This window comes from Eptesicus fuscus, chromosome 22 (assembly GCF_027574615.1).
Source record: "Eptesicus fuscus isolate TK198812 chromosome 22, DD_ASM_mEF_20220401, whole genome shotgun sequence".
Classification (NCBI taxonomy): domain Eukaryota; kingdom Metazoa; phylum Chordata; class Mammalia; order Chiroptera; family Vespertilionidae; genus Eptesicus; species Eptesicus fuscus.
The window spans coordinates 8,313,484-8,338,361 of NC_072494.1; the positions used below are offsets into that span (position 1 = coordinate 8,313,484).

Consider the following 24,878-nt stretch of genomic DNA (forward strand, 5'->3'; position numbering starts at 1 on the left):
TATTCAGCCTGCGCTAGGTAGTTTGGGCAGCACAGAGATGCACAAAACACAGCTCCTGTTTGTGCACAGGCCTGAGATGCAGTGAGGGAGGCCGGTGTATCCCGTGGGAGGTGGTCCAGGCCCAGGCCTTCTTCTCTAACGGTATTTCCATGCACACAGCACGGGGGAGTGTCAGGGGTCAGACACAAAGCTGAAACCACAGGGTGAGAGTTGGGGGCGGAGACTGGAGGGGTAGGAGTGGGGGAGGTGGGGCTTGCTCAGAAGTAGAACATACATGCACACAGCAGCGTTTTCCTCTGGAGCAGCTACTCTTTTTCTTTGTAGCTCAGATCCCTGACCACACATCAGAGTTTTTTTTTAGAGAAATTATTGTTATTTGCAAATATATCCTACACGGAAATACTAGTACTTGTTTTATTTACCCAAATGAAAACCATGAAACGTTTTTGTAAAGTATACAACATGATCATGGGTTTTATTTTCTCTTAATTTGAATATAATGAAACAATTTCAATGCTGCACTAATATTGAATTCTACATGTAATAAACAAACAGTCTCAGGCTTTTAGCAATGGATATATTTAGTTTGGTGCAGTTCAGGGATTTTTCCGAGTATAGGCTACCCAAACCAAAGAGTGCTTTCTTCGGCTATACTCCCAAGTCTTTTGATTGTAAATTCATTGAAATAATAATAATAATAAGGAAGGGAGGGAAGGAAAGAAGGAGGGAGGGGTACAAAACCTTTCTAGGGTGGGTGGGGCGAGAACCAGGTGTGCAGTCGTAGACTTGACCTCACGCTGCCAGAGATGTGGGACCCAGGGCGGTAGGCGAATCCCACCGATGTGTTTATGATGGCTGCTTCCAGGAACCAATGGGACACTTCCATTTACCATGTACTATTGTCATATTGACAGTATGGACAAAGAGTGTGACCTGCGACAGAGAAAGACTAACACTGTATGCCTTCATTCAAATGTGGAATTGAAAAAGAACACAAAACTGAACTCTTACAAATGGAGACTAGATTGGTGGTTGCCAGAGATTGGGGTGGAAGGAATGAGGAAATGTTAGTCCAAGGGTACAGACTTCCAGCTATAAGATGAATAAGTTCTGGAATCTAACATGCAGGATGGTGACTATAATAACAGTACTGCATTATTGACTTGAAAATTGTTAAGAAACTAGATCTTAAATGTTACCACCGTATGCCCAACAGATGGAATTATGTCAGGGGATGGAGGTGCAAACCTCCATAGCAAATCATCACCCCATACACCTTCAACTTACATATGTCAGTGAAGCTGGGGAGCAAAAAAGAACGAGTGTGAGCTCCATCAGCAGGAGACCCTCTCCTGTCTGGTGAGGTGGCAGCAGTGTTTTGCAGAAGATACACTTGATTGCTTTAGTCTGTGTTAATGCTTCAAATTAACTCGGAAGACTACTAAAAGATGACCAGTTTTCAAGACTGAAATGGCTCACAGGATCCCTGAGTGTTTAATGTTCTTCCAATTTGGGACTGAGCAAGCATTATTTAAATTAGGGTTAAAATTCATTAAGTGCCTACTTGCCTGTAATGACAGTGGCATACTTAAAGAACGTGGTAGACTTGGGTCTTCTAAGTTTACAGCATTAAATATGCTCTTCTAGATAGAATAGAAATAACGAGATGGCATTAATATGGCATGTTCCAACCATGGGATGTGTCCATAGTTGTTCGTGTATAGCAGTTTAAAGGGCCTTGGTGTCAGACCTGAGCTAGCTGATGTTCTGTTAAATCATTGTTACAAGGCTCTACTCAACCCACTGGTCCCTGGGTCTTGTCCCAGCTTGTGTGAGCTCTTCCTCGCTTTCTGAGAACCAGCTCTCCTGGACCTCTCTCGGGTCCTGTGAGCACTGTGTTCCTTCCCACCTCAAGTTAGTGCCTTTGTGTGTCCCTCTACTTCCCCCCTTGTTTCCTCCCTGTCTCCCCTTTATCCTTCAGGTCACAGCTCCAGTGCGACTCAGGGACGTCTTCCCAGACTCCTCAGACTGAGATCTAGATGATCGATGCCCACAGTGCGCTAGACTTCCCTTTCATGATGCTCCCGGCTTTGGGATTTCTACTTTAATGTTCGTCTTGCCTTCAGGTTTTAAGTTCTAATTAGGGGCACGCTCATTCACTGCTTTACCCCCAAGTGCCTACTACCAAACACTCGGTAAATATTTGTTTACACAGTAGATGTGACTGCTTCCTGGAAGGGTAGGTTCTTAGGAAAGAGCTCTTAAAAGCTGTGCTCTTATAAACTTACTAGAGGCCCGGTGCATGAAATTCATGCACTCGGGGTGGGGGGGGGTCCCTCAGCCTGGCCTGCACCCTCTCCCAGTCCAGGAGCCCTTGGGGGATGTCCAGCAGTTGGACATCCTTAGTGCTGCCTCAGAGACGGGAGAGGCTCTCACCACCGCCGCTGCGCTCGCCAGCCATGAGCCCGGCTTCTGGCTGAGCGTTGCTTCCCCTTTGGGAGTGCACTGACCACCAGGGGGCAGCTCGGTGTTCAGCGTCTGCCCCCTGGTGGTCAGTGCACATCATAGCGACCAGTTGTTCTGCCATTCGGTTGATTTGCATATTAGCCTTTTATTATATAGGATGCTTGAGAAGAACCTCAAAAGATGGCAGTGGATGGGTGGATGGATGGGACCCCCTGCCTTAAGCCAAGGAGCCAGTTTGGAGTTCAGTTTACGTTTCATAGAATGTTCTCTTACTGCTGAGGTGCTCAGGGGGTGGAGGAAGTAATAAAACACACTGCTCTTCAGAGTCCAGGTCTACTGGGAAAAGAGTAACCTTGGCTGTGTAGAGCTAGTTAAATGGACAGTTTATTGGGGGAAAAACACTAAGCCATCTTCCAGGCAGGGTAAGGAAGAGAACTGAGGCATGGTTTCATCCATACTTTGCCTTTGAGAAAAACGGATTTTTTTTTTTTTTACAGATTCCACAGGTGTGGTTCCAAGATGAGATTTCTGAAAGAAAATTAAGTGAAGAAATCCTTAAGGGTGCACAGAATGCTCTCAGCAGCTCAGATTTTTAAAAAGATGCATATGATTGGCAGGTGGAAGGAGACTTAATCACATTTCTACAGCGTTAAGTAGACTAAGAAATAAACATTTAAGGGTTTTCTTTTCTAAAGGAAGCTCACAAGGAGCTGTGACACTTCGGAGAGCACGAAGAGCTTCCAAGGTTATGTTTGAAGTGAGGGCGACAAGAAGGAAAAGGAGACTTACTGTCAGATGTTCATGTTAGCTGATTGTAGGCCGATTTCAGACAGCATCGATGAAATTAGCAATAAGCAATGTGACTAGCAATCTGCATTGGTTAGATCAGTATCATTCTTACTGGCTTCCATAACTAGCAGAAGTACTTTTCCAACAGTAAAAGGTAAAACAACCCCAAAGAGGAGAAATTACATTTTTTTGAAGATTAGGAGATAGCAAGAGTTATCATTCACTTGAAATGCATCTGAGTTTTTAGGACTCAACTGAATGGCCTCACAGGAGTTGAAGGGAATCTCAGATACGATCTCAGGGTTAGTGTCAATATTTTTTGTGAAACTATGGAGAATGTGGGAAGTACCAGGGGAATGAAGAGAAGCAAGTGTCCCAGTGTCCAAAAGGACATAAAGTACATGGTGAAAACTCAAATCCACTTCCCTAACTTTATTCAATTACCGTTTGCTTTCCACATTGTTTTGCATTAGTGTTAGGTGTATAGCACAGTGGGTAGTCAATCAAGTACCTTACAAGGTGTTCCTTCTCCTGTATATATAGTTATTATATATAGTTATGGCACCATACGTAGTTATTACAATATTGTCAACTCTGTTCCCTGTGCTGCACTTCACATACCTTTGCATAGTCTGTAACTGCCAATTTGTACCTTTTAATCCCTTCACCTTTTTCATCCAGGCCCCCAGCCTCCCTCCCCTCTGGCAGCCACCAGCTAGCTCTCTGAGTCTATGAGTCTGTTTCAGTTTTGTTCATTTATTTGGTTCTTTAGATCCAACAGATAAGTGAAATCATATGTTTTTTTGTCTTTCTCTGCACTCAAAATTTGAAGAGATTATTTTTAAAACTACAGTGCTGTAAGTGCTTAGAAAAGAATGGGATGATCGCCATGAGTCAATGTGAGTTTATAAGAATAAGACATGTCAAACAGGCCTCATTTTTCTATTTTTTTTATTTGATTTTGTAATGACTGGATTAGAAAATGCTAAAGACATGTCGTATCTTGACTTGAGGAGACTTTGCCAACCACTTGCTAGACTAACCTTATGGAAAGACGACGACATGTTGGCATTTAGGCTGATTGACAGCTGCTTCTGTGGCCACACCTAAGCTGGCATGCCACATGGTCAGTGACCCTACACAGCGATGCCTCAGAGAGACCCAGGAGCAGATATGAATTAGCAGACATTCAGAACGTGTGGGTTTCTACTTCAGAGTTCATTGGACTAAGGATTTATATATCGAAGCTTGCGTGCCTGGATTTATTTATATGATTGAAATTTCAGTTGTAGGCCTTTCCCCACCAGAGCTGTATTTTAAGATGCATAGATCTGTTTGTAACTTTCATAAATCAACCTGACTTATACATCACTTAAAATCAATGAACGAGCTCAGCGCCTAGAGCAGAGGCTGGCTGGGTGGGAATGCTACTGTGAGGGACCTTCTTTCTTATTTGTTTAACAACAACTACATTCACCCTGGGTACACGTGTTTCATGCCCTTGACATATCAAGTTCCTGTGAAATGCTCCCTAAACAACAGGCAGAAGTTCGTGTACATTTGATAATATAGATTCCTCTGCAGTGACTGCTGGTTGGCCCTCTGGTCATTTTAGTCATCTGCCTGTACAAGTTATTTGTACTTAAAAATTTTACCTAGAGTCATATCAAAGAGGCAATAATAACATTCTGTCCCCTTCTGAAAGTTCTTTTGGTTTCCGGAGGCAAGGAAGTCTGCTGTAGCTAGTGTAGTTTATTATTAATTATTAATCTTAAGGAACACCAACCCATATAGTTGGTTAACCTTTATAATTGACTTGATGGACCCATTATTGGATATGTTTTTGTTCAGTAAGCAATGAGACTGTGCAGTATTGATTATGAATTAGGGGTTCCTTCTACCCAGCGACAAACAAGTGCTATAATATAAATAACAAATGAAACAATATGCTCCCACTTGGATTGGACTCCAGTTGATGGGGCCCCTAAGTACCTGGAGAAGCAATCTGTGAGATTAGGCATTCTTCTGGGTTCTCCCTGTGAATATCTTTCAGGTTTTCTTTTCTTCTTTTTTTTTTAATATTGTTATTGATTTCAGAGAAGAGAGACGGAGAGATAGAAACATCAGTGATGAGAGAATCATTGAATGGCTGCCTCCTGCACGCCCCCTACTGGGGATTGAGCCTGCAACCCTAGGCATGTGCCCTTGACCGGAATCGAACCCAGGACCCTTCAGTCCACAGGCCAAAGCTCTATCCACTGAGCCAAACAGGCTAGGGCTTTCAGGTTTTCTTTCATCATAAAAATTCCCAGCTTCCTTAGCATCTATTTTTGGCAAAACAGGGACATTTGGGTTTGTGTGTGTTCAATTAAGGATCTGAATATTATCTCTAACTTCAGAAGGACTCTGATTTCCTGCTTATATTAGCACCCTCTCATATGGGTGAAAAGAATGAACTGATCTGTAGTAACCTTTTGATTTATCTAACCTTGTCATAACTATGCTGTTCAAATAAAACAAAGAGTAGCCCGGCCTGTGTGGCTCAGTGGTTGAATGTCAACCTATGAACCAGGAGATCACAGTTCAATTCCAACCCATATAGTTGGTTAACCAATCAAGGGCACACGCCCAGATTGCAGGCTCCATTCCCCGGTGGGAGCATGCCCATCAATGATTCTCTCTCATCATTGATGTTTCTATCTCTCTCTCCCTCTCCCTTCCTCACTGAAATCAATAAAAATATATTTAAAAAATAAAACAAAGAGTACATTTTAATTAAGCAGTTATTTTTTATTCAGTGAAATTATCTATTTTGTCTTTGCATTGCTCTTTCCTAATTATCTAAGGTCTTTCCATTGAACAGTATGGATTGCTTTGGGTTTCATTTTAAGTTCAGCCCTCACTAAAAATGCATTGCTATCAGATGTCTTCAGACCTCCATTTTTCTACTTACTGCTTCTTGGAGACCCCCCTCATATTCCTCTTTTTCTTTCCCGTTTCCCCCACAAATAAGAAAAGAATCTTCCGCTCTTGTTTTATTCACATTGTATCACAGAGTCAAGTAAGTGGAAAGAAAATGCCTGTTCAGTTTAGTGAGAGAAGGCACTGAGGTAGCACCCGTTTGGCCTTTTCCAAGGTCAGAAAGATGGCCAGTGTGGCGGGAACATATTTGACTAGAGAGGCGATAAGAATTTGGAAGTTATCAGCATATAGGTGGTATTTAAACCATGGGACTGAGTGAACTTACCTTGTTACCTTCTCTGACCTATGCCCTCTCCCTCCCCTGCCTTGTAAAATCATGTATATGTTTTAATTACTGTGCCTTTAATAACTTGGTGTTGGTTATCTTGTCTTTAGTAAAATATGCTGATTTCTCTTTATTGTTCACTAGAGGCCCAGTGCATGAAATTTGTGCACTGGGGTGCGGGGGGGAGTGTACCTCAGCCCAGCCTGCACCCTCTCCAATCTGGGATCCCTCGGGGGATGTCCGACTGCTCGACACAGGGATTGGGCCTAAACCAGCAGTTGGACATCCCTCTCACAGTCCGGGACTGCTGGCTCCTAACCACTCGCCTGCCTGCCAGCCTGATCACCCCCTAACCACTCCCCTGCCAGCCTGATCGATGCCTAATTGCTCCCCTGCCGGCCTAGTTGCCCCCAACTGCCCTCCCCTGCCGGCTTGATCGCCCCCAACTGCCCTCCCCTGCCAGCCCAGTCTCCCCTAACTGCCCTCCCCTGCTGGCCCAGTCACCCCTAACTGCCCTCCCCTGCAGGCTTGATCGCCCCCAACTGCCCTCCCCTGCAGGTTTGATCGCCCCCAACTGCCCTCCCCTGCAGGCTTGATCGCCCCCAACTGCCCTCCCCTGCAGGCTTGATCGCCCCCAACTGCCCTCCCCTGCAGGCCTGATCGCCCTCAACTGCCCTCCCCTGCAGGCTTGATCGCCCCCAACTGCCCTCCCCTGCTGGCTTGATCGCCCCCAACTGCCCTCCCCTGCCAGCCCAGTTGCCCCCAACTGCCCTCCCCTGCTGGCCCAGTCACCCCCACCTGCCCTCCTCTGCCAGCCCAGTCGCCCCTAACTGCCCTCCCCTGCCAGCCCAGTCGCCCCTAACTGCCCTCTCCTGCAGTCCCAGTAGCCCCCAAATGCCCTCCCCTGCTGACCTGATCGCCCACAACTACCCTCCCCTGCTGACCTGATCGCCCACAACTACCCTCCCCTGCCAGTTATCTTGTGGTGGCCATCTTTGACCACATGGGGGCAGCCATCTTGTATGATGGCATGAGGGTCAATTTGCATATTACCTCTTTATTATGTAGGATTTTCTGTTTATTGTGTAAGGGCATTTAGTCAATATTTAACTGGAGAGCTAACAGTTATGTGTTTTGTTTTCTTTTGTAGGCAAAGTCATTAACAAAGATCTGCGACATTACCTGAGTCTTCAGTTTCAGAAAGGATCAATTGACCACAAGCTGCAGCAAGTGATCAGAGATAACCTCTACTTGAGGACCATTCCATGTAAGTAGGAAATGGAATAAAAGAAACAGATCCTTATGTAACTGGCCAAACATCTAGAAATGATTCGGGGAGAGCATCTCCTATGAAATTGTGAAGACTAAGGTGGGGCCTGGAATGCAACCAAAGTCGGAGAAGGAGAGACATTTCTCAGAGAACTTTCAGGGGTTTGGTTTGTCAAAATAGAAAAACCCGGAGAGTCTATATTGGGACTTTTTGAAAAGTCACTAGGTTTTAAGAATGGAAGACTATCTGTGTACATGTTGCTAACTAGATTTTATTCATATAAATCCATTTCTACAGCCTGAGCAGTAAAAAGACTTCTGTGCTCTCAATGCCTTGTACACGGAGACATTTTTGTATTGACTGCTAAGACATTGCTAATTTTCAAGTCCGCCCCTTCCCCAAAGGAAAAAAGAGGAAGAAAAACACAGTGCCTTCCTTTTGGCAACCCATTTTGAATGTTGGCATTGACGTTGGCATTTCTACTCCAGTCTTAATGGTTTTCATAGGACCTCATTGTTGTTGTAACGGTGTTTTGGGTTTTTTGATAAAACACATAACAAGAAATCATGTATGCTTAAGTGTTAGCTTTAGTGAGCGCGGGCCTGGTGAAGAAGAAAAAGCAGTAAACAATACGAAGGCATAAAAGGACATTCAGCTCTGTGTTCCTTTTCACTATCTTTAACTCCTTGTGGATGCCAGCTTTTGTAATGGCTCTGAAATTCTCGATTTCTTTTTCTTGTTATTAATCTCACACAATGCCCAGTCCATTATCAGGCTTTTCCAATTATGCTTCTTAAGCATCTATCCCTCTGCACTGCCTTAGACCTCACTCTTTCTTGCTTGGACTTAAAAACAAAAACAAATAGCATTATGTAGCGGCAAAGAGCTAGGTAAGACGGAGTTCAAAATCCTGATTCTAGCATCTTCCTAGTTGCTTCACTTAATCCTCCTGAGCCTCAGAGAGAGAAACATCCATGTGAGAGAGACATCGATGTGAGAGTGAAACATCCATGGGCTGCCTCTTGCACACCCCCTACTGGGAATCGAGCCCACAACCCGGGTATGTGCCATGACTGTGAATCGAACCGGCAACCTTTCGGCGCACAGGACAACGCTCAACCAACTGAGCCACACTCGCCAGGCCTGTTGCTGTTTCTTCAGTGATCATGGTTGTCTGAAGCTTGTTCTCCACTAGACTTGCTAGGAAGGGCCCACTGGGCCACCGTAGCCGTTTGCTTGTGGTTTTTATCCTTTCAAGTTTGTTTGGACGGATATGCAGTGTTGGCTCATATTTTCTTTCCTGGTCTATCTTAATTATATTAGTCAATTGTCTGATTGTCTTTTGCTGTAAAGCATTGTTCTGAAATAATCTGATTGTCATTCCCTTGTAAGGAACTTGGTGCTTTGCCTACACAGGGCGTCTCGGGGTAGCGTTTTTAGGTTCCTAGCTCTGGAGCTCCGTCATCCTTGTTAGAACAAGTTAATAAAGTAAGTGCTTCTACCTTCTGCTGCCCTCTGCCATTTTTCCTTGGATCTTCTTCGTAATTGACCTCTGTCCTAGTTTTGCACTTTCTCCTCCGTGTGAGGTTTTGTCCTGAAAGGAGCTACAGTTTATGTAGTTTTAAGCCGTAGGGTCCACACAGCCGCAGCCTTTCAGATCCTCACGGGACCTCTTCGCTCGCTAATGGAGGTGCCCACAACCCCATCGGGTCTCTGAATATCCTTCTCTACTAAACGATACCAGATCTTCACGGAGGAAATTCTGATTCCAGGTGTGGGGCAAGGGAGATACAAGATGAGCCTGGAACATCTCATTGTTCCAGGAAGTCTATAAATGCTTAAAAAATGATGGGGATATATCAGAAGGATTTAAAAAAAAAAAAAAAAAAGGCCACCTAGGGGTTCCCCACTGACAAAATCTGAGGCAATGGAGCAGCAACACTAATGACAGAGAAAGAGAGTGGGCGCTGCGGTGGTCAGTCGCTGCAGCAGAGACAGAGCGTGACCGGGGGCCCTGAGACGGGAAAGGAGACGCACACGAAGGGGTCCTCTGATCCTCAGCCCTCTGCCTGGGTGCGAGCTGGGCCTCGCTCGGGGGGAGAGCCGGGCAGAGCCCAGCTGTCTGCCCAAGCGCCCGGTCTGCTGCTGAACCCCAAGCCGAGAATTGCCGCCTGAGACCCCACGTGGCCAGGCCAGGGGCTCTGGGAGCTGCGTGCTTACCCAGTCTGGGCACTCGCCCCTGGGGGGGGCGGGAGAGTTCTCACCAGCCTGCCCCAGAGACCCTCTCGGGCTCCTGCTTTGCACCAAGCTCCTGCAGGCCCCTGTTCGCAAAGGCAATTAAGCCCACCCCAGAGGATCCAGCGAACATGCTTGTGACTTAACTATTAGCAACCAGAAAGGAAGGAAGTTGCCAGTGTCTTCTTCCCCCTCCTGCCTGCAAAAAGACACTCTGCAATGTCAGCCCCGCGCCAGCAGGCAGCTTCCCGGAGGCTGGGGGGGAGGGAGGGTGCATCTGGGGGCTTCCCAGCAGCGAATCAGCAGCACCTCCCCAGGCGGCTCCGTGAGCTGCACAGCGCACCAGTGACTTCCTCACTTCCTGACGCGGTCCGTGGGCACCCCAGCTGGCTCCCCACATTTCGGTAATCCCCCCTGCACGTGGTTTTCCAGTGGGATCTGGCAAGTCCAGCCAGCATCCCAGCTGGTTCTCTGGTAAGTTAATAACACCTTCCACACACACACCCTGCTGCCGCCGTAGGGAGTTGCTTGTCAGTGTCATCCAGGCCCCAGCAGACATTGCCCTGCCTGCCGCCTCCTCCCGAGGACGGGAGCCACTCCTCCTCCAGTGAGTGAGGCCTGGTTCCCAGCTGGGAGTGTCCCTCTCTTCCAAGTTTTGTTTTGTTTTCCTCCTTAAATATATTTTTATTAATTTCAAAGAGAGGAAGGGAGAGAGAGAGAGAAAGAAGAGAGAAACATCAATGATGAGAGAAATCATTGATCGGCTGCCTCCTGTCCGCCTCCTTCAGGGGATCAAAGCGCACAAGCCGGGCATGTGCCCTTGACGCCCTTGACCGGGAATGGAACCGTGACCTCCTGGGTCATGGGTCAAAGCTCAACCACTGAGCCATGCCGGACGGGCCCTTCCAAGTTTGTTCCTCACTTGGGTGTTCCCCCTCAGCTCTAAGGCGGTGTGCTTTACCCCCTCTTAGTTCCTTGGGAATCTATAATAATAAAATCGTAATATGCTAATTAGACTGGATGTCCTTGGGGGAGACCTTCCCAAAAAAGGTGGGGCTGCGAGGGAAGCCCCGGTCTGGGATGCCAGAGGGAAGCTGGTGCCAGCAGCGGGGGGAAGGAAGGCCTACTCTTGCACGAATTTCATGCATCGGGCCTCTAGTGGTTAATAATTCTTTATATTAAGCCATCCTTGTTCAGGTTACCATGCGGTTTCTCTCTCCTGCTTGGACCCCGGCTGATACAGAACTGGTACTGGCCGTGGCCCTGGGAGACAGGCCCTGCAGGGAGGAATTTTAGACCTGGTTTCGGTTGTGTTCTTGGGCTCAGTACAGGGCCAGGTGCCTGCCAGTGGGAACCAGGGTACTTGTAATTCAGGACAAGAAGTGGCGTCACGGTTTAATCACAGGGTAATTTTTGGTTGATTGCGATAAAAGTGCCAGCTGAACCAAGTACCTCGGGACCCAGAATGACTGCGGCAGGTGACCGTTACCGCAGTAATGACGGCTCCAAGCACCGTGGGGCGGGTGGCGTCTCCCGAGAGCTCCAGGTGCTTAAAGAGAGACCAGGACGCCGCATCAGCTGGTTTATCATCATCATGAACTCGTATGACATGATCATTAGTAACACCTTTAAGTTGCCTGATAGTGACATTTGCAAATAGGTCAACTTAAAAAGGGGGAACATTAACACAAAATAAAAATAATTATAAAATTTGGCAGGAACCATCACACATATTTACTATTTGAATGTTTCACTCCTACAGTGAAATTTTAAAGCACACCAAGTAGCGGTTACACTATCTGCTCATCTCCTCTTTGTTGGGTCATAAATATTCTAGACATAAAAGAAATTTCCATGACTCGCGTTGATATTCACCAGATTGGAAGGAAGCATGTAGCCAAGCGCGTCTTTAAATTGGGCATCAGTCATTGGCCATTCGTCTGAGCTTGCTTGCTTTTTTAATGATGAAAATAGTTTGTCTCCTGGCCCTGATTTTGGCGTTGCCTTTGAACTCCATGTTGCTTCTATTGCTTCTACTTCAGGTTTTAGACCAGTTTCTGAATCAGGTTGGCGTGTTCCACATCGACTTCCGCATCTTCTCTTTGCACCTCTCCTGTTAGAGTATTTGCAAAGCATAGAAACTTGTAGCAAATGCTCAGACCGTAGAAAATGCCAGAGAACGCTGTGAGACAGTATTATCACATTCAGAACTCCTAATACGGCTAACATCATTACCAGATTCACACGCCGAAACTGTCCATTTAAGAATTTCTTTAGCCTTCAAAATTGTAGTATTTTTGGAATACTGCTTACAGAATTATATAGTGTATAAATGTTTCTGATCTTAATAATACTGTATTTGCAAGGAAGACCCGGCGTTAGCAGGCAGGGCCTTGACCACACACTCAATTGTGGGAACAGCTGCAGGGAAGACTGAGCAGGTGGCGACCACCGCTCCCCACACACGTCTGTCCTGGTCCCTGGAAATGCCAACTTTAACCTTTGATTCTGCTTTGCAGTGTTTCCTGCTCTTGCTTTCGGTTGTTATCAGTCGATTCCTTCACATCTGTAACATCTCTGTGTCAAATTGTTAATCTTTAATTCTCACTGGAGAAGTATAATATGTTTTTCTCATTTTCCCTATCAATTGTGAAGGTTCCCAAAACTCACAGAATTGTACTGTTAGAATTAGTGAATTTTATTGTAGGTAAAGGATATCGGAATACAGAGACCAAAGGAGTTCCCACAATTACATTCTTTTATACCATCAATAAGATGAAAGTTTATAAAAAGATATCCTACCTAATAATAGACAAAAATGCAAATTGACCGTACCTTCGCTATGCCCACAATTGGCCAGGAGGTGCGGGGGAGGGAGGGTGGGACTCGGGGTGGCCGGGGTGGCTGATTGGGCTGGCAGGACACTGAGCTTGCGTCGCCAGCGGCGGCGCAAGCTCAGCGTCTGCGCCATGGCTGTGCTGCGGCACAGAAGGGGCCTCTGGGGCAGCGAGCCCACGTCCCACCACGGACCATCAAAAGAGGGGGAGCTGGGTGCCTGTCCACTCCAGCACCAGGATGGCAGGTTAGGCCTAGGGGACCCTACATGTGCATGATTTAATCATGCACTGGGCCTCTAGTCCTTTATAATAGCATAAAAATATTTGAAATACTTAGAAATTAATCCTTAAAGAACTATAAAGATCTCTGTAAGGTAAAATTAGGGACATTGAAGATCTAAATATATTGGCAGAGATTTCTTGCTTGTAGATTAAAGACTCAATATGGCAAAGATATCAGTCCTCCTCAAATTGATTAATAGATTCAATCTAAATAACTCCATAAAAATCCCAACAGTTTTAGCTTGTTTATTTGGTTCCAGAATTTAGATGGAAAATGCTATGAGTAGAAGAAAAAAAGATGATTGGCTCTGGCCAGGTAGCTCAGTTGGTTAGAGCATCGTCCCAATATGCCATGATTGTGGGCTCGATCTGTGGTCAGGACACATACGAAGCAACCAAAGAATGCATAGATAAGTGGAACAACAAAAACAAATGGATGTTTCTCTCTCTCCCTCTTTCTTAAAAACAAAAAAACACAATCAGTAGTCTTGTTCTACATCCCAAGATTTGTCATGAAAACATGATTACAGCATCGTGATATTGGTGCAGGAGTGGTCAGGAGATAGGTGGGATGTGATAGAGAGCCCGGTGATGGGTACCCAGCCTTGCACAGACATTTCTGGGTAAGTGTCTATGACAGATGCCCTGTGGTGGATCAGAGGGGAAGTAATGGTCGTTTCAGTAAATCATGCTGAGTAGCCATTTGGTAAAAAAGGAAAGTAGACCACTCACTACCTCTTGCCAGCTCCCTAATTAAGCGATCTTAGTGCATTGAAGTATTGGGCATGAAAGGCAAAGCTGTGATGCTTTTTAAAAAGAACATAGCCTCTCCCCAGGGTCTTGGGAAAAATTTCTTCAAGGCACCAAAAGCATTAGCTATAAAGGGAAGGATTGATAAGTTTGACTATATTAACATGAAAAAAAATCAGTCCTCAAAGGATTATTTTTTAAGAGGTGAAAAAAAAAAAGAGTAGGGAAAGATACTGTCTGTTCTGTGATGCAAATAAGTTCCTATGTGATTGGTGAGTAGGTAGGAGAATGATGTCAATTTAATTGAGGTCATACTGGTTTGTATTCCATTTTCCTGAACAAGTTCATGTTTTGCGTCATCAAGTAGCAAATAAACACAGAATATACAAACACAGCTGAATGACGCGTGGGCTGTGCAGGATGCTCATTCATCTCAGTTTGGCCTCTTTTCTCAATTAGAACATGTGCTTTATCTTAAAATTGCTTATTGCACATTTTGCCTTATCTTCATCGTTCAGTAGCCTAACCCTCCCTTGTACCCCTTTCTGTCAAGCTACCTTTTCTTAAAAAAACAACAACACACTAAGGCCCGGCTGGTGTGGCTCAGTGGTTGAGCATTGATCTATGACTCAGGAAGTCACGATTCAATTCCCAGTCAGGTCACATGTCTGGGTTGTGGGTTTGATTCCCAGTAGGGGGCGTGCAGGAGGCAGCTGATCAATGATTTCTCTCTCATCATTGATATTTCTATCCCCCCTCTCCTCCCTCTCTGAAATCAATAAAAATATATATTTTTAAAAACCAAGTATTATATTGATTCGAGTATTTATAATTAGGGATATAACATGGCTCTTAAACTGTATTAATATTTTAAATTAGGATTGTTATCGATTTGGGGGGGTGCTAGAATGTTGCCATAGGTTTTGAGAGTTCAACCCAGACCCTATTTTCCCCAATCCCCATGGATACCAAAAGATGACAGTAGTTGCGTTTTGGGGGAGTCACAAGTTATATGCGGTTTTCACCTGTGTGTTAGGGGGTTGGTGCTCCTAACCCCCTCATTGTTCAAGGATCAACTGTACTTGAGCATGAATTCCTTAGCGGATAAAATTTAGTGCCCTGTTGCTGAATTTCATTGAACAGCTTACTTACTGCTTACTTTTTAAAAACTACTTGAAGAGAATAATGGCTAAGAAGCAATGTGTAAATATCTACCTTTATTAAGCCATAAGCCTTTTTATTCACCTAAAATATTTTCATAATTAATATTTGTCCAAGTTTTTAAAATAGAGTTCATTAAAAGACCTTAATTTTTTTTCCTTTTAATTGTCCTTTCTGCCTCTAGTAAGTAAATGTTTGTTTCTTTTCTCTAAGGAAGAAAAAAATACATAAGTTAGCTACCTAAAAATGAAGTCTATCATTGGTGGATTGCTATATGTAAAGGAATGATAACTGAGGTTTAAAAGAAGAATTAACTGTTGTGTCTTAGAAAGTTAAGCTTTCTCTGACACTAAAATTTTGTAGTCTTTGTAGTTTTGAATTTTATGGCTACCTGTAGGTTTATTCAAGTTTATTGACTCATCCTGTGTTATTTATTGTCCTGCGTTCACTTAGGAATCTTAACTTGCCTCAGATTTCCTGATCCTTATTCTAGTCGGTACAATGTATTCAGTGGTCTGTTTCTCCATGCGTTCTCTGTAGGCTATATTTCTATTATTTGCAATGTTTTGTAAGTTTAAAAGCACTTCCAACCTATTTTTTTCTTGTGTTTTTTTTTTCCTTAGGCACCACAAGGGCCCCCAGAGATGGGGAAGTACCAGGGGTGGACTATAATTTCATTTCTGTTGAACAGTTCAAAGCCCTGGAAGAGAGTGGAGCATTATTAGAAAGTGGAACGTATGATGGTATGTCCCCAAATATTGACAACAGCAACCCAGAAAGCTATCTGAATGACTGGAATTATTTCAGAGGGAATTTGATCAGTAAAATACCATTTTACAAACAAGTTTTATCTGTCGGTTTGGGGGAAATTTTTTCTTTTAATTAGGGTAATTGTAATTTGCTAGTTAAAATGGGATTAAACAATAAACAAAAAGCATTTCATCACATTATGAAGTCAATTATGAATAATATACGAAAATTATTCAAATTAGCTAGTTTGTATATTTCATAGTAATTCACATCATATGAGCTCAGCAAGTGCTGGTAGATTGCTTTCTATTTGTGATTGAGAATTCAAATACTGTAGACTTTAAAAAACCTATTTATACTTTGGATCACTTGGAGAAAAGGGAATATAGAATGGGGGGAGAAAAACAACAAAAACAGAGTATTTGGTTTTCTTTTCATATCTCTCTCCTCTACCCACTTCATTCCAGGAAGTACAGATTTAAGGTCAAGTTCAAACTTGGTTGTTAATCCTCACCTGAGGAAATTTTCCCATTGGTTTTTTTGATAGCCATCTGACGAAGTAGTTTTGGATAGGATAGCTCTACAGTCTGCATCCCCCCAGGACTGCACGAGGTTTGGTTGCTGTAGCAGCAGTAGTATAATGACTCCACCTCCTCAGCGGCACTTGGCGTGGTCCAGCTTTATAATGTTGCCAACCCGATGGCTGTAGAAGTGGTATCTCAGTTAAACTTGAGTTTCTCTGGAAGTCACAGAGTTTGAGCATGTTTTCATATGCTCGTTAGTTTTTTGGACTTCTGCAAATTGTCTATTCATTTGTTCGTCTATTTTTTTAAAAAATATAGTTTTATTGATTTCAGGGAAGAAGGGAGAGGGGAGAGAGATAGAAACAGCAACGATGAGAGAGAATCATTGACTGGCTGCCTCCTGCATGCCCCCTACTGGGGATCGAGCCTGCAACCCTGGCATGTGCCCTTGATCGGAATCAAACCGGGGACCCTTCAGTCCACAGGCTGATGCTCTATCCACTGAGCCAAACCAGCTAGGGCGTGTCTATTTTTTTTTTAAATGGGATCTGAATCGCATTCCAGTGGCAGACATTCCTTAGATTTTACATATTATTTAGATATTAATCCCCTATTGGATACAGATATATTCTCCTATTCTCTTCCACCTAATAACCTTGTCCCGTGTTGCTTCATTAAACAGAAATCCTTACTTTTCGTCCACCAGATTTATCACTTTTTTACCTCATGATTTGTACTTTTGAAGTTTTGTTTAAGAAGTCCTTCTCTGCCCTTAGATCACAAAGGTATTTTCTTCTGTTAAGTGTAAAAGCATGTTAGAAATATGTCAAAGTGGCAAATTGTGCTCAATTAAAGAAATGCAAATTGAAATAACAATCGTAAACCATTTCACACCCATCATATTGACAATAATTTTACAGTCTGATAATTGAGGGAATGGAAACTCCCTTACGCAGCTGGCGAGAGTGTAAAATGATGCGGTCCCTTTGGAGAGCACCTTGGCCACAGCTGGCAACTTCAGAGAGGCACGTGATTGGCCCATAGGGTAACCCTGTCTGCGTGCCTGTGTAGACAGTTCCAGAATAGTCCCTGTAGCACTGTTTGTGAGAGGATGGAAACAACTCCCTTCTAATAGAGGAATCAACCAAATACATTTTAATTTGTTCATAAAAATGGACTATCCTACAGCAGTTAAAGTGAACTAGAATCTACATGTCAACAGGAATAAGTCTTAGGAATATAATTCTATAAAAAGAAAGTTGCAAAAGCATGCATGCAGTATACTCTAGAAAAAAGATATGAAATGTCATGGGATGCTTGTGAAGCTTTTGTGAACAATAATATGTATACATTTTGTGTGCTTATACGTATGTCCTCGTGCACACACATGCAGGGAAATGACATGCTAACTTCAGGATGACTCGGAGAGAGTGGGAAGGACAGAGACAGGAAGTTGGGGCTCTAATAGTGTATGTGACCATACGTGTATGTCCCCCAAGGGGGAAGGGAGAGACCCGAGAGAATCCGGCAAACTCAGACCCGGAGGATGTGCAAATAAATAAGGAGGTTTCGAACACTACTGTAGGACTATTGTCCGTGTTTTTATATATGTTTAAAATGGCTAACAGTTCCTTTGTGAAAATGAAAACAACTTCAGAGAAGAAAGAGAGAAAAAGGAAATGCCTCCATACAGCTTCAAAGAATGGAAAAAATTTTCTGTTAATAACTATAGTCAGGGTTCACAAAATTTGTAACTATGTACCTTGCTGTAATCTGCAATCTTCATATTTAACAATAACTCCAGAAAAATAGACCGAATTTACTTATAAGCATGCTTATTATTAATACCAAAAATTTTTTAAAAATAAGGGAACTGCCAGAATGTATGATCGAGTCCTGAAATCTTATCAATGTCTATGGATAACAATCACAATATCCTGAATTTTTCTCATTTTCACCCTAGAAAAAAATTAAACTTCCTAGTGCTAAAAAAAAAAAAAAATTACCAAGGATACACACTACAACGTGTTTCTAGGAAAACTCCCATCCGTAGAAAAAGTGGGCTTTTCCGTGTCATGGTGCGTGCACGCCCCGTGGGAGTGGGATTGCTGGACACAACGCAGGGGCTCCCAGCGCATCCTCTTCCCCAGCCACACCTCCGTTTGGGGCATTCCGCTGCCCTTCACCCAGAGGAGTGTGAGCTGGCTTTCCCACCAGTTCCTTGCTCTCCTTCAGCGACAGAGATTTGTTTTGATGCCAGCCTTTGCGTCATCCGCGTGACGGGAATGACTCTATCTCCAACATGGATTTGAAAGCAAGGGCGTAGTGGGGTCGGGATGTTGTGGCAAAGCTTTATAGTTTGATGCCACTGTTTTGTCTTGAGCATTTGAATAACAATCCCGCCTCAAGTCACATTTCCAAAGAATTTCCCCTTCGAAGCACGCCCCACCTAAGGTGAGCTGTGTTATTTGTAGACTTGCCCCAGTATTACGATCAACAACCCATGCTTTCTTCACCTAGGAAAAGTAATCCATTATAGCCCCAGTCATTTGATTAGAAAAAAAAAGGGATTTAAAAAAGAAAAGAAAAGAAGGTCATGAATATTTTACTCCACAATCATATTTATCTTCCTGTAACATTAGCATAGTGATTGATGCAAGGTCAAAACTAGCAGGAGCCACAAACTGTTAACGTAGGTAGATCTATTGAGCATTTTCCCATTATGTGTGGCTGCCTAATGAGAGCTACATGACAAATTGAGAAGATATTCCATTGTTCTCATTCTATTCTGGAACATTTATTTTTACTGCAAAAATGACTGATCCTGAAGACTTAACATATTAAAGCATTTCTTGCTTCCCTGAGAGTAAGCCAATATTGAAATATGCTAATAATGTCTCTATTTGTTCAACAAATTGTCAGATAAAATGATATAATTAGAATCTCAGGAAAACTTTCAAAAATTACTTTTACATAAACAGCCTACGTTTCAACACAGACTGGTTAGTTCTTAGCTTCATCCTTTGCCCACATATTTCCTCCTCTTACCAAAATAGTTCATCATGTTGCACATCAGAGCAAAATGATTTGAGTTAGTTTCCTTCTCCTTTTCTCCCACTTCCACGCCAGTGAATCCTACACGAGAGCGTTAATGCATCTAAATCCACCAATTAGGCCCTACTTTAGGACCCACACAAATCTGCCCTGTTGGGATAAATAAGCCATATCCACAAAGTCAACTTCCTGGCTTTCTATGGTGAAGGGCACTTAGGAAATTAGTTATTTTTGCTCTTTCTACCTCCTCCTCTTCCAGGAAGTGTCTTAGCCTCCTTTTGGCCAGTGGTGGTTGGCTGTTCAGAAACTCCAGTGTAAGATAACAGGGCAGAGACGTACACCGGGCCATGTTGTTGTGACTCTCGGTTCAGCGTTAGCGTTTCCAGCTGCTGTCCCTGTGTTCACTTAGGAAACTTCTATGGGACTCCCAAGCCTCCAGCAGAACCCAGCCCTTTCCAGCCCGATCCTGTGGACCAGGTCCTCTTTGACAATGAGTTTGACACCGAATCCCAAAGGAAGCGAACCACCTCCGTCAGCAAGATGGAGCGGATGGACAGCTCTCTCCCCGAAGAGGAGGACGATGAGGACAAGGAGGCCATTAATGGCACTGGCCATGCAGGTTGGTAAATGGATGAGCCATTTCTAGGTGACCCTCCCGGTTGGCTTTACCGGGACACTGCACGGGAAGTGGTAAGATTTCCCACAAAGCCCATGCAGAGTGAGTGAGGGGGTTCTCATATTTTTGGTAAAGGTGTTTCTGTGGAACAAAGTGGATCTGTAAAGTTGTTCCCAGTGGCCATTTCGATAACTCAGTGATAAGCTGTCAGTAGCGATCACGTAAGATGGCCTTGCCCCACTGCTTAAAAGATGTGGGATTCACTTCCGAAGCTGGAATGGGGGAATCTTGTTGGCCTGCGTCCTGCTTTGCAGGATATGAACAAAAGCAGATGTTTTAGGATACAGCCTTCAACCAAAACAGAGCACAGCGTTTTGGAGATGTGCTAGTCAACGTTATCCGAGAGGTTCGCAAGCAGTACTTGGACTTCACATCCAGAATCACTCCAAGAAAAGTTCCGAACTTGACTCTCCTCTATTTTTCATTAAATGCAAGACCAGCAGGAACTTACTGGTGGAGAATCTTACTCCTTTGAATTCCTCCCAAAATGTGGCGATTGCTTAGGAGACTCTTACACTTCTAATGGAGAGTATGGGTAGGAAACCACAGAATCGCAGTAGACCTGGTTTCAGTGCTATTCATTATAACACTTCCATTCAAAACATGATGAAAAAGCTGCGTGAGGGGTGGAATTGTTGCTTGTTTTGTTCATGGTTGTGTGCCTTGCACCATAGACAGTGCCCGGCATGTAGTAGGAACTGGAAGATGTATTTCACTGGTACCCAATTTGATCATTTCCCCAAAGCATCCTGAGGTTTTCTTTAGGATTCACATTTGCTGTCTATTCTGTATTTGTTGTTCCAATGCATTCATTGTTTGCGTTCCCCTGCAGAATGTGAGTCCTGTTTTATAGTCCTGACATCCCACATAATTATGCCACTTCATATGTTTGATGTTTAATGCATTACCCTAGTATATTTGGGTGAAAACAGGTCTGAAAATGTTTAGGTGAATTCACATCTTATTTTTTAGGGGTTGTTAAGGGAACTCATCACATCGTAGAGGCTTCTGATGTTGATGTCAGCTTTGCTCACCCCCAGAACTAAGTTTGTTAACATTTTTAAATGTTTAAGACTGGCATTAGAGGCCGTGAATTTGTCCCAGTGTGGGAATGCACATGTTCTTGGGTAGGTAGGGCAAGGAGGACATGGCGAGGGCGTGGATGGGGTGAGGAGCAGTGAGAGTGGTAAGCAGTAGGGTTAAAGGATGATGGTGCTTGGTTAGATAAAGGATGGGTGGAGTGCAAATACTATAAGGACAAGGAAGGCTGTAGAATGATGTCTAAGGCCACCTCTAAGAGCCTCTGATTCTGAGGTGTTGACTGCAGTCCGGGCTTATTACAGTTGGGTTATCTTGTAAGTTCTAGAAACAAGTTTCAAGTTCATGAAGTGTGCACTCCCTACAGTAACCCAAGTTTAGTGTTTTCACCTACCTTACGGACTCTGGGACTCTAAAAGGATTCCACTGTCAACAACAGAGAATTATATTTAACAACAGGAAGTCTATGTGTCATTCTGAAAGGCCTGTGTTAAACGTGTACGAGGCAGCGTGGTGTTGCAGTTAAGAGCATAGGCCACTGGGATTGGAATCCTGGCTTTGCTTAATTAGCTGCGTAACCTTGACTGCATTAACTAACCTCGCTGTGCCTCGGTTTCCTCATCTATAAAATGGGAATAGTAAGACATACTCACAGGCTTGAGTGAGGATTATGAGTTAATATATGTGAAGCGCTTAAAATAGCGCCTGACATGTAAAGGGATTGTACACGTGCTGCTGGGCTGTTGTTAGTGTCCTGTTGATTGATCTGTGTTCAGTAGGAACTGACTTGATTCCAGAGTTGTTTTTTGCGTCTTTCCCAGACTAGCCCCCAAGGTGCTGTACAGGGTTAATGTCACTTAGCAAATGGAAAAAAAAAAAAGTACGTTTCTGTTTGTTTTTTCAAAAGTTACAGCAGAATGTGGACACAAAAGACAAGGAAATGTGTAATAAATATTTGGCATTTTGTTAGAGTTGAAGAGTGCTGTTTGAAGACAGTGTAAGCTCACCTGCTTTTCATACTGTTCTGTTTTGAATAGAAAACAGAGAGAGGCCTTCTGAGTCATCCGATTGGATGAAGACCGTCCCGAGTTACAACCAAACCAACAGCTCCATGGACTTCAGAAATTACATGCTGAGAGATGAGAGTCTGGAACCACTGCCCCAAAACTGGGAGATGGCCTACACGGACACGGGGATGGTCTACTTCATCGAGTAAGCCGATGTCTGTGCCTTCTCCCACCAGCCCTGCCGCTGGGGGGCTTGTCTGAGAACGTGCTTACCCCCCTTTCTCAAGGCCTCCATGCCTTTGTTCTCTCTTTAAAAATATTTTTCATCCGTGTTAGAGTTGATTCTTAATCTGACTTTTTCCCTGGACGGTATTTTGTTTTTATTTGACTTAGATAAGGAATAGTGTGTTTGATCTCTGGTTTTATAAAAACAAGAGGATAAAAGACAGATTTATCACTAATGAAAAATGTAAGGAATAAAGAAGGTTTGGTTTGCTTTTTTTTATTATTGTCTTAAATTTTACATGTCTCCTTTTTCCCCAATTGACCCTCCCCGCCTCCAACCATTCCCACCCTGGGCAAGCCCCCACTGCCCCAATGTGGTTTGCTTTTTTTAAAAAAAAAAAAAGATGTTTTCATTGGTGAGAGAAACATTGATCTGCTGCTTCCTGCACGCCCCCTACTGGGGATGGAGCCCACAACATGGGCATGTGTCCCGACCAGGAATGGGAACTGGTGACCTCTGGGTGCATGGGACGATGTTCAACCAACTGATCCACACAGGCCAGGTCTGCTTCGCTGGTTTTGTTGTTGTTGTTGCTTATTAACTTTTGTGTATATTGTCCCACTTAACGCACATTTCAGGAATTATCGTATGAGGGGGACGTATTTCTTATCTGAGCTAAATATTTTCAGTCCTAGAGATTGGGTTTGATGTTTTCAAGCAATAGAGTCAAATAGCATAGGAGAGGGGGGAAATCACTGGTTCTCAGAAGAACTGGTATAATATAAATCCCCACAAAAAACTATTTTATGAAAAAGCACTATTAATATGCTTGTATTTACAGAGATATAGAGTACCACATGTGTTCAGTCAACCTAAAGTTTTCTATTGCTCGCACCTGAGAATATTATATAAATAATTTATTAGAAGTTTCATTTGAAGTTTTTTTATAGTCTCATGCAGCTGTAATTCTCACCTTTAAACAAATTTACCCAGAGGTAGAATATTGAAGTAGTGAAGTTATAGAATATACTAATTAAAATACTGAGGGCTGGATACTACACTCAAAAGAACATATACACAGACATGAATTAGGGGTGAGAGATGTGTGTGTTTCCTCAATTGGTCCCCAATTCCACATCCTTCAGATAGAATAAGCATCTTGCTGTACCAAGTGAGATTCTAGCGTTTAAAATACATAGATTTTGTGTGCAAGGTGTTGTTTTTTACCAGGTGTGGTAAATTATTGATTTCATTATACATTTATATAAACATTAATGACCAGGATTACAGACAAAATCAGGTATACTCTTCTCTGTGGCCAATTTGAGGAGTTTTTCAAGGGTAATTTAGACTTCTGACTTTCACGCTGACTTGGGAACTAACCCCCTGAGTAAGATGTAGAGGCACAAAAAGGAGCTAGAATAACTTTAGAAGCAGATTATGAGACATCAAATCTGACAGCACCTCACCCTGCAAACAGGGACCAGTGAGTAAATTATGGGACTGGGGAATTTATACAACAAATGTCTTTATAGGTGAACATTTTTAAAGTGGATTACGGTCTACATGTAAGATCTGATACTATAAAACCTCTAGAAGAAAAGCTTTGTGACATTGAACTTGGCAAGGACTTCTCGGGTCTGACATCAATCATCAAAAGCACAGGCAACGGTGATACTATAAAACAGAGAAAGGGACCACATCAGACTTAAAAGCCTCTGTGCAGCCAAGGGAAGCAATCCACAGAGTGAAATAGCAGCCTAAGGAATAGGAGAAAATATTTGCAAACCATCGTCTCATAAGGGGTTAATATCACGCTAGAGCTGAGTATCATTTGCTGCGAGATGAAGCTCTCTGGCTTGCTGCAGCTCCTGTGCTCGGTCTGTGTGGCTGCTGCTGCTAAGTCATGCCTCTGTCAGTAAGCAGTCCTGGTCTGCAGTCTTGAGCTATTCTGTTTCAGGTACAGCCCCAGTGGGCATGTCTTTCCCTTGAGAAACAGTGGGTAAAAGCCCAGGGGGTGGCCCACACCTGCTAATCTAGCAGTACAGATTTTGGATCATTGAAACCAAAGTTAAGCTTTTCTGAAAGTTATGAATTTGGTTTTGTAAGGTATGCCCAGTATTTATTTTTAATAATATGCATGCTGCTAGGCCTCCGTGGAGTCCTGATCCTTTTCATTTTACTGAAATTGCTTTAGCCAGTTTTCGTTGGGGGAAATTCTCTCTGACTGAATGGGTAACAGACTTTCCAGCAAGAATCCCAGTTTCTCCCACTTAGATTATCCATACTCGGCATACAGGAGAGTCTCTACCACAGTCGAGAGTCAGACCTGGCACTGTGCCGGGAGGGGCTGCCTAGCAGCCCTCTCAGCAGCGCAGGGGTTAGAAAAGGCACGGACGATCTGATTAATTTCCGGAAACCACTGGCTCCATTTCCTAGGAGTGGCCAGTGTCGAGATGAGTGAGTTGATCTCAGGATATAGACGCCAAGAAAAGATAACTTGTTCACATTGCTGTTCTCACACTATTAGATAATCACTATAATTTATATTTTGTTGCCTTCCTAT

General features: G+C 43.6%; 1 protein-coding gene across 1 annotated transcript in view; it reads left to right on the forward strand.

Annotated features, from left to right (window-relative positions):
* Positions 1-24,878, forward strand: part of MAGI3 (membrane associated guanylate kinase, WW and PDZ domain containing 3) — a 140,667-nt gene that overhangs the window by 79,025 nt on the left and 36,764 nt on the right. The window contains exons 2-5 of the mRNA XM_054711511.1: positions 7,653-7,769; positions 15,661-15,780; positions 19,775-19,984; positions 22,117-22,291. Coding sequence (XP_054567486.1) covers positions 7,653-7,769; positions 15,661-15,780; positions 19,775-19,984; positions 22,117-22,291 — 622 coding nt within the window. The remainder of the gene's footprint in view (positions 1-7,652; positions 7,770-15,660; positions 15,781-19,774; positions 19,985-22,116; positions 22,292-24,878) is intronic.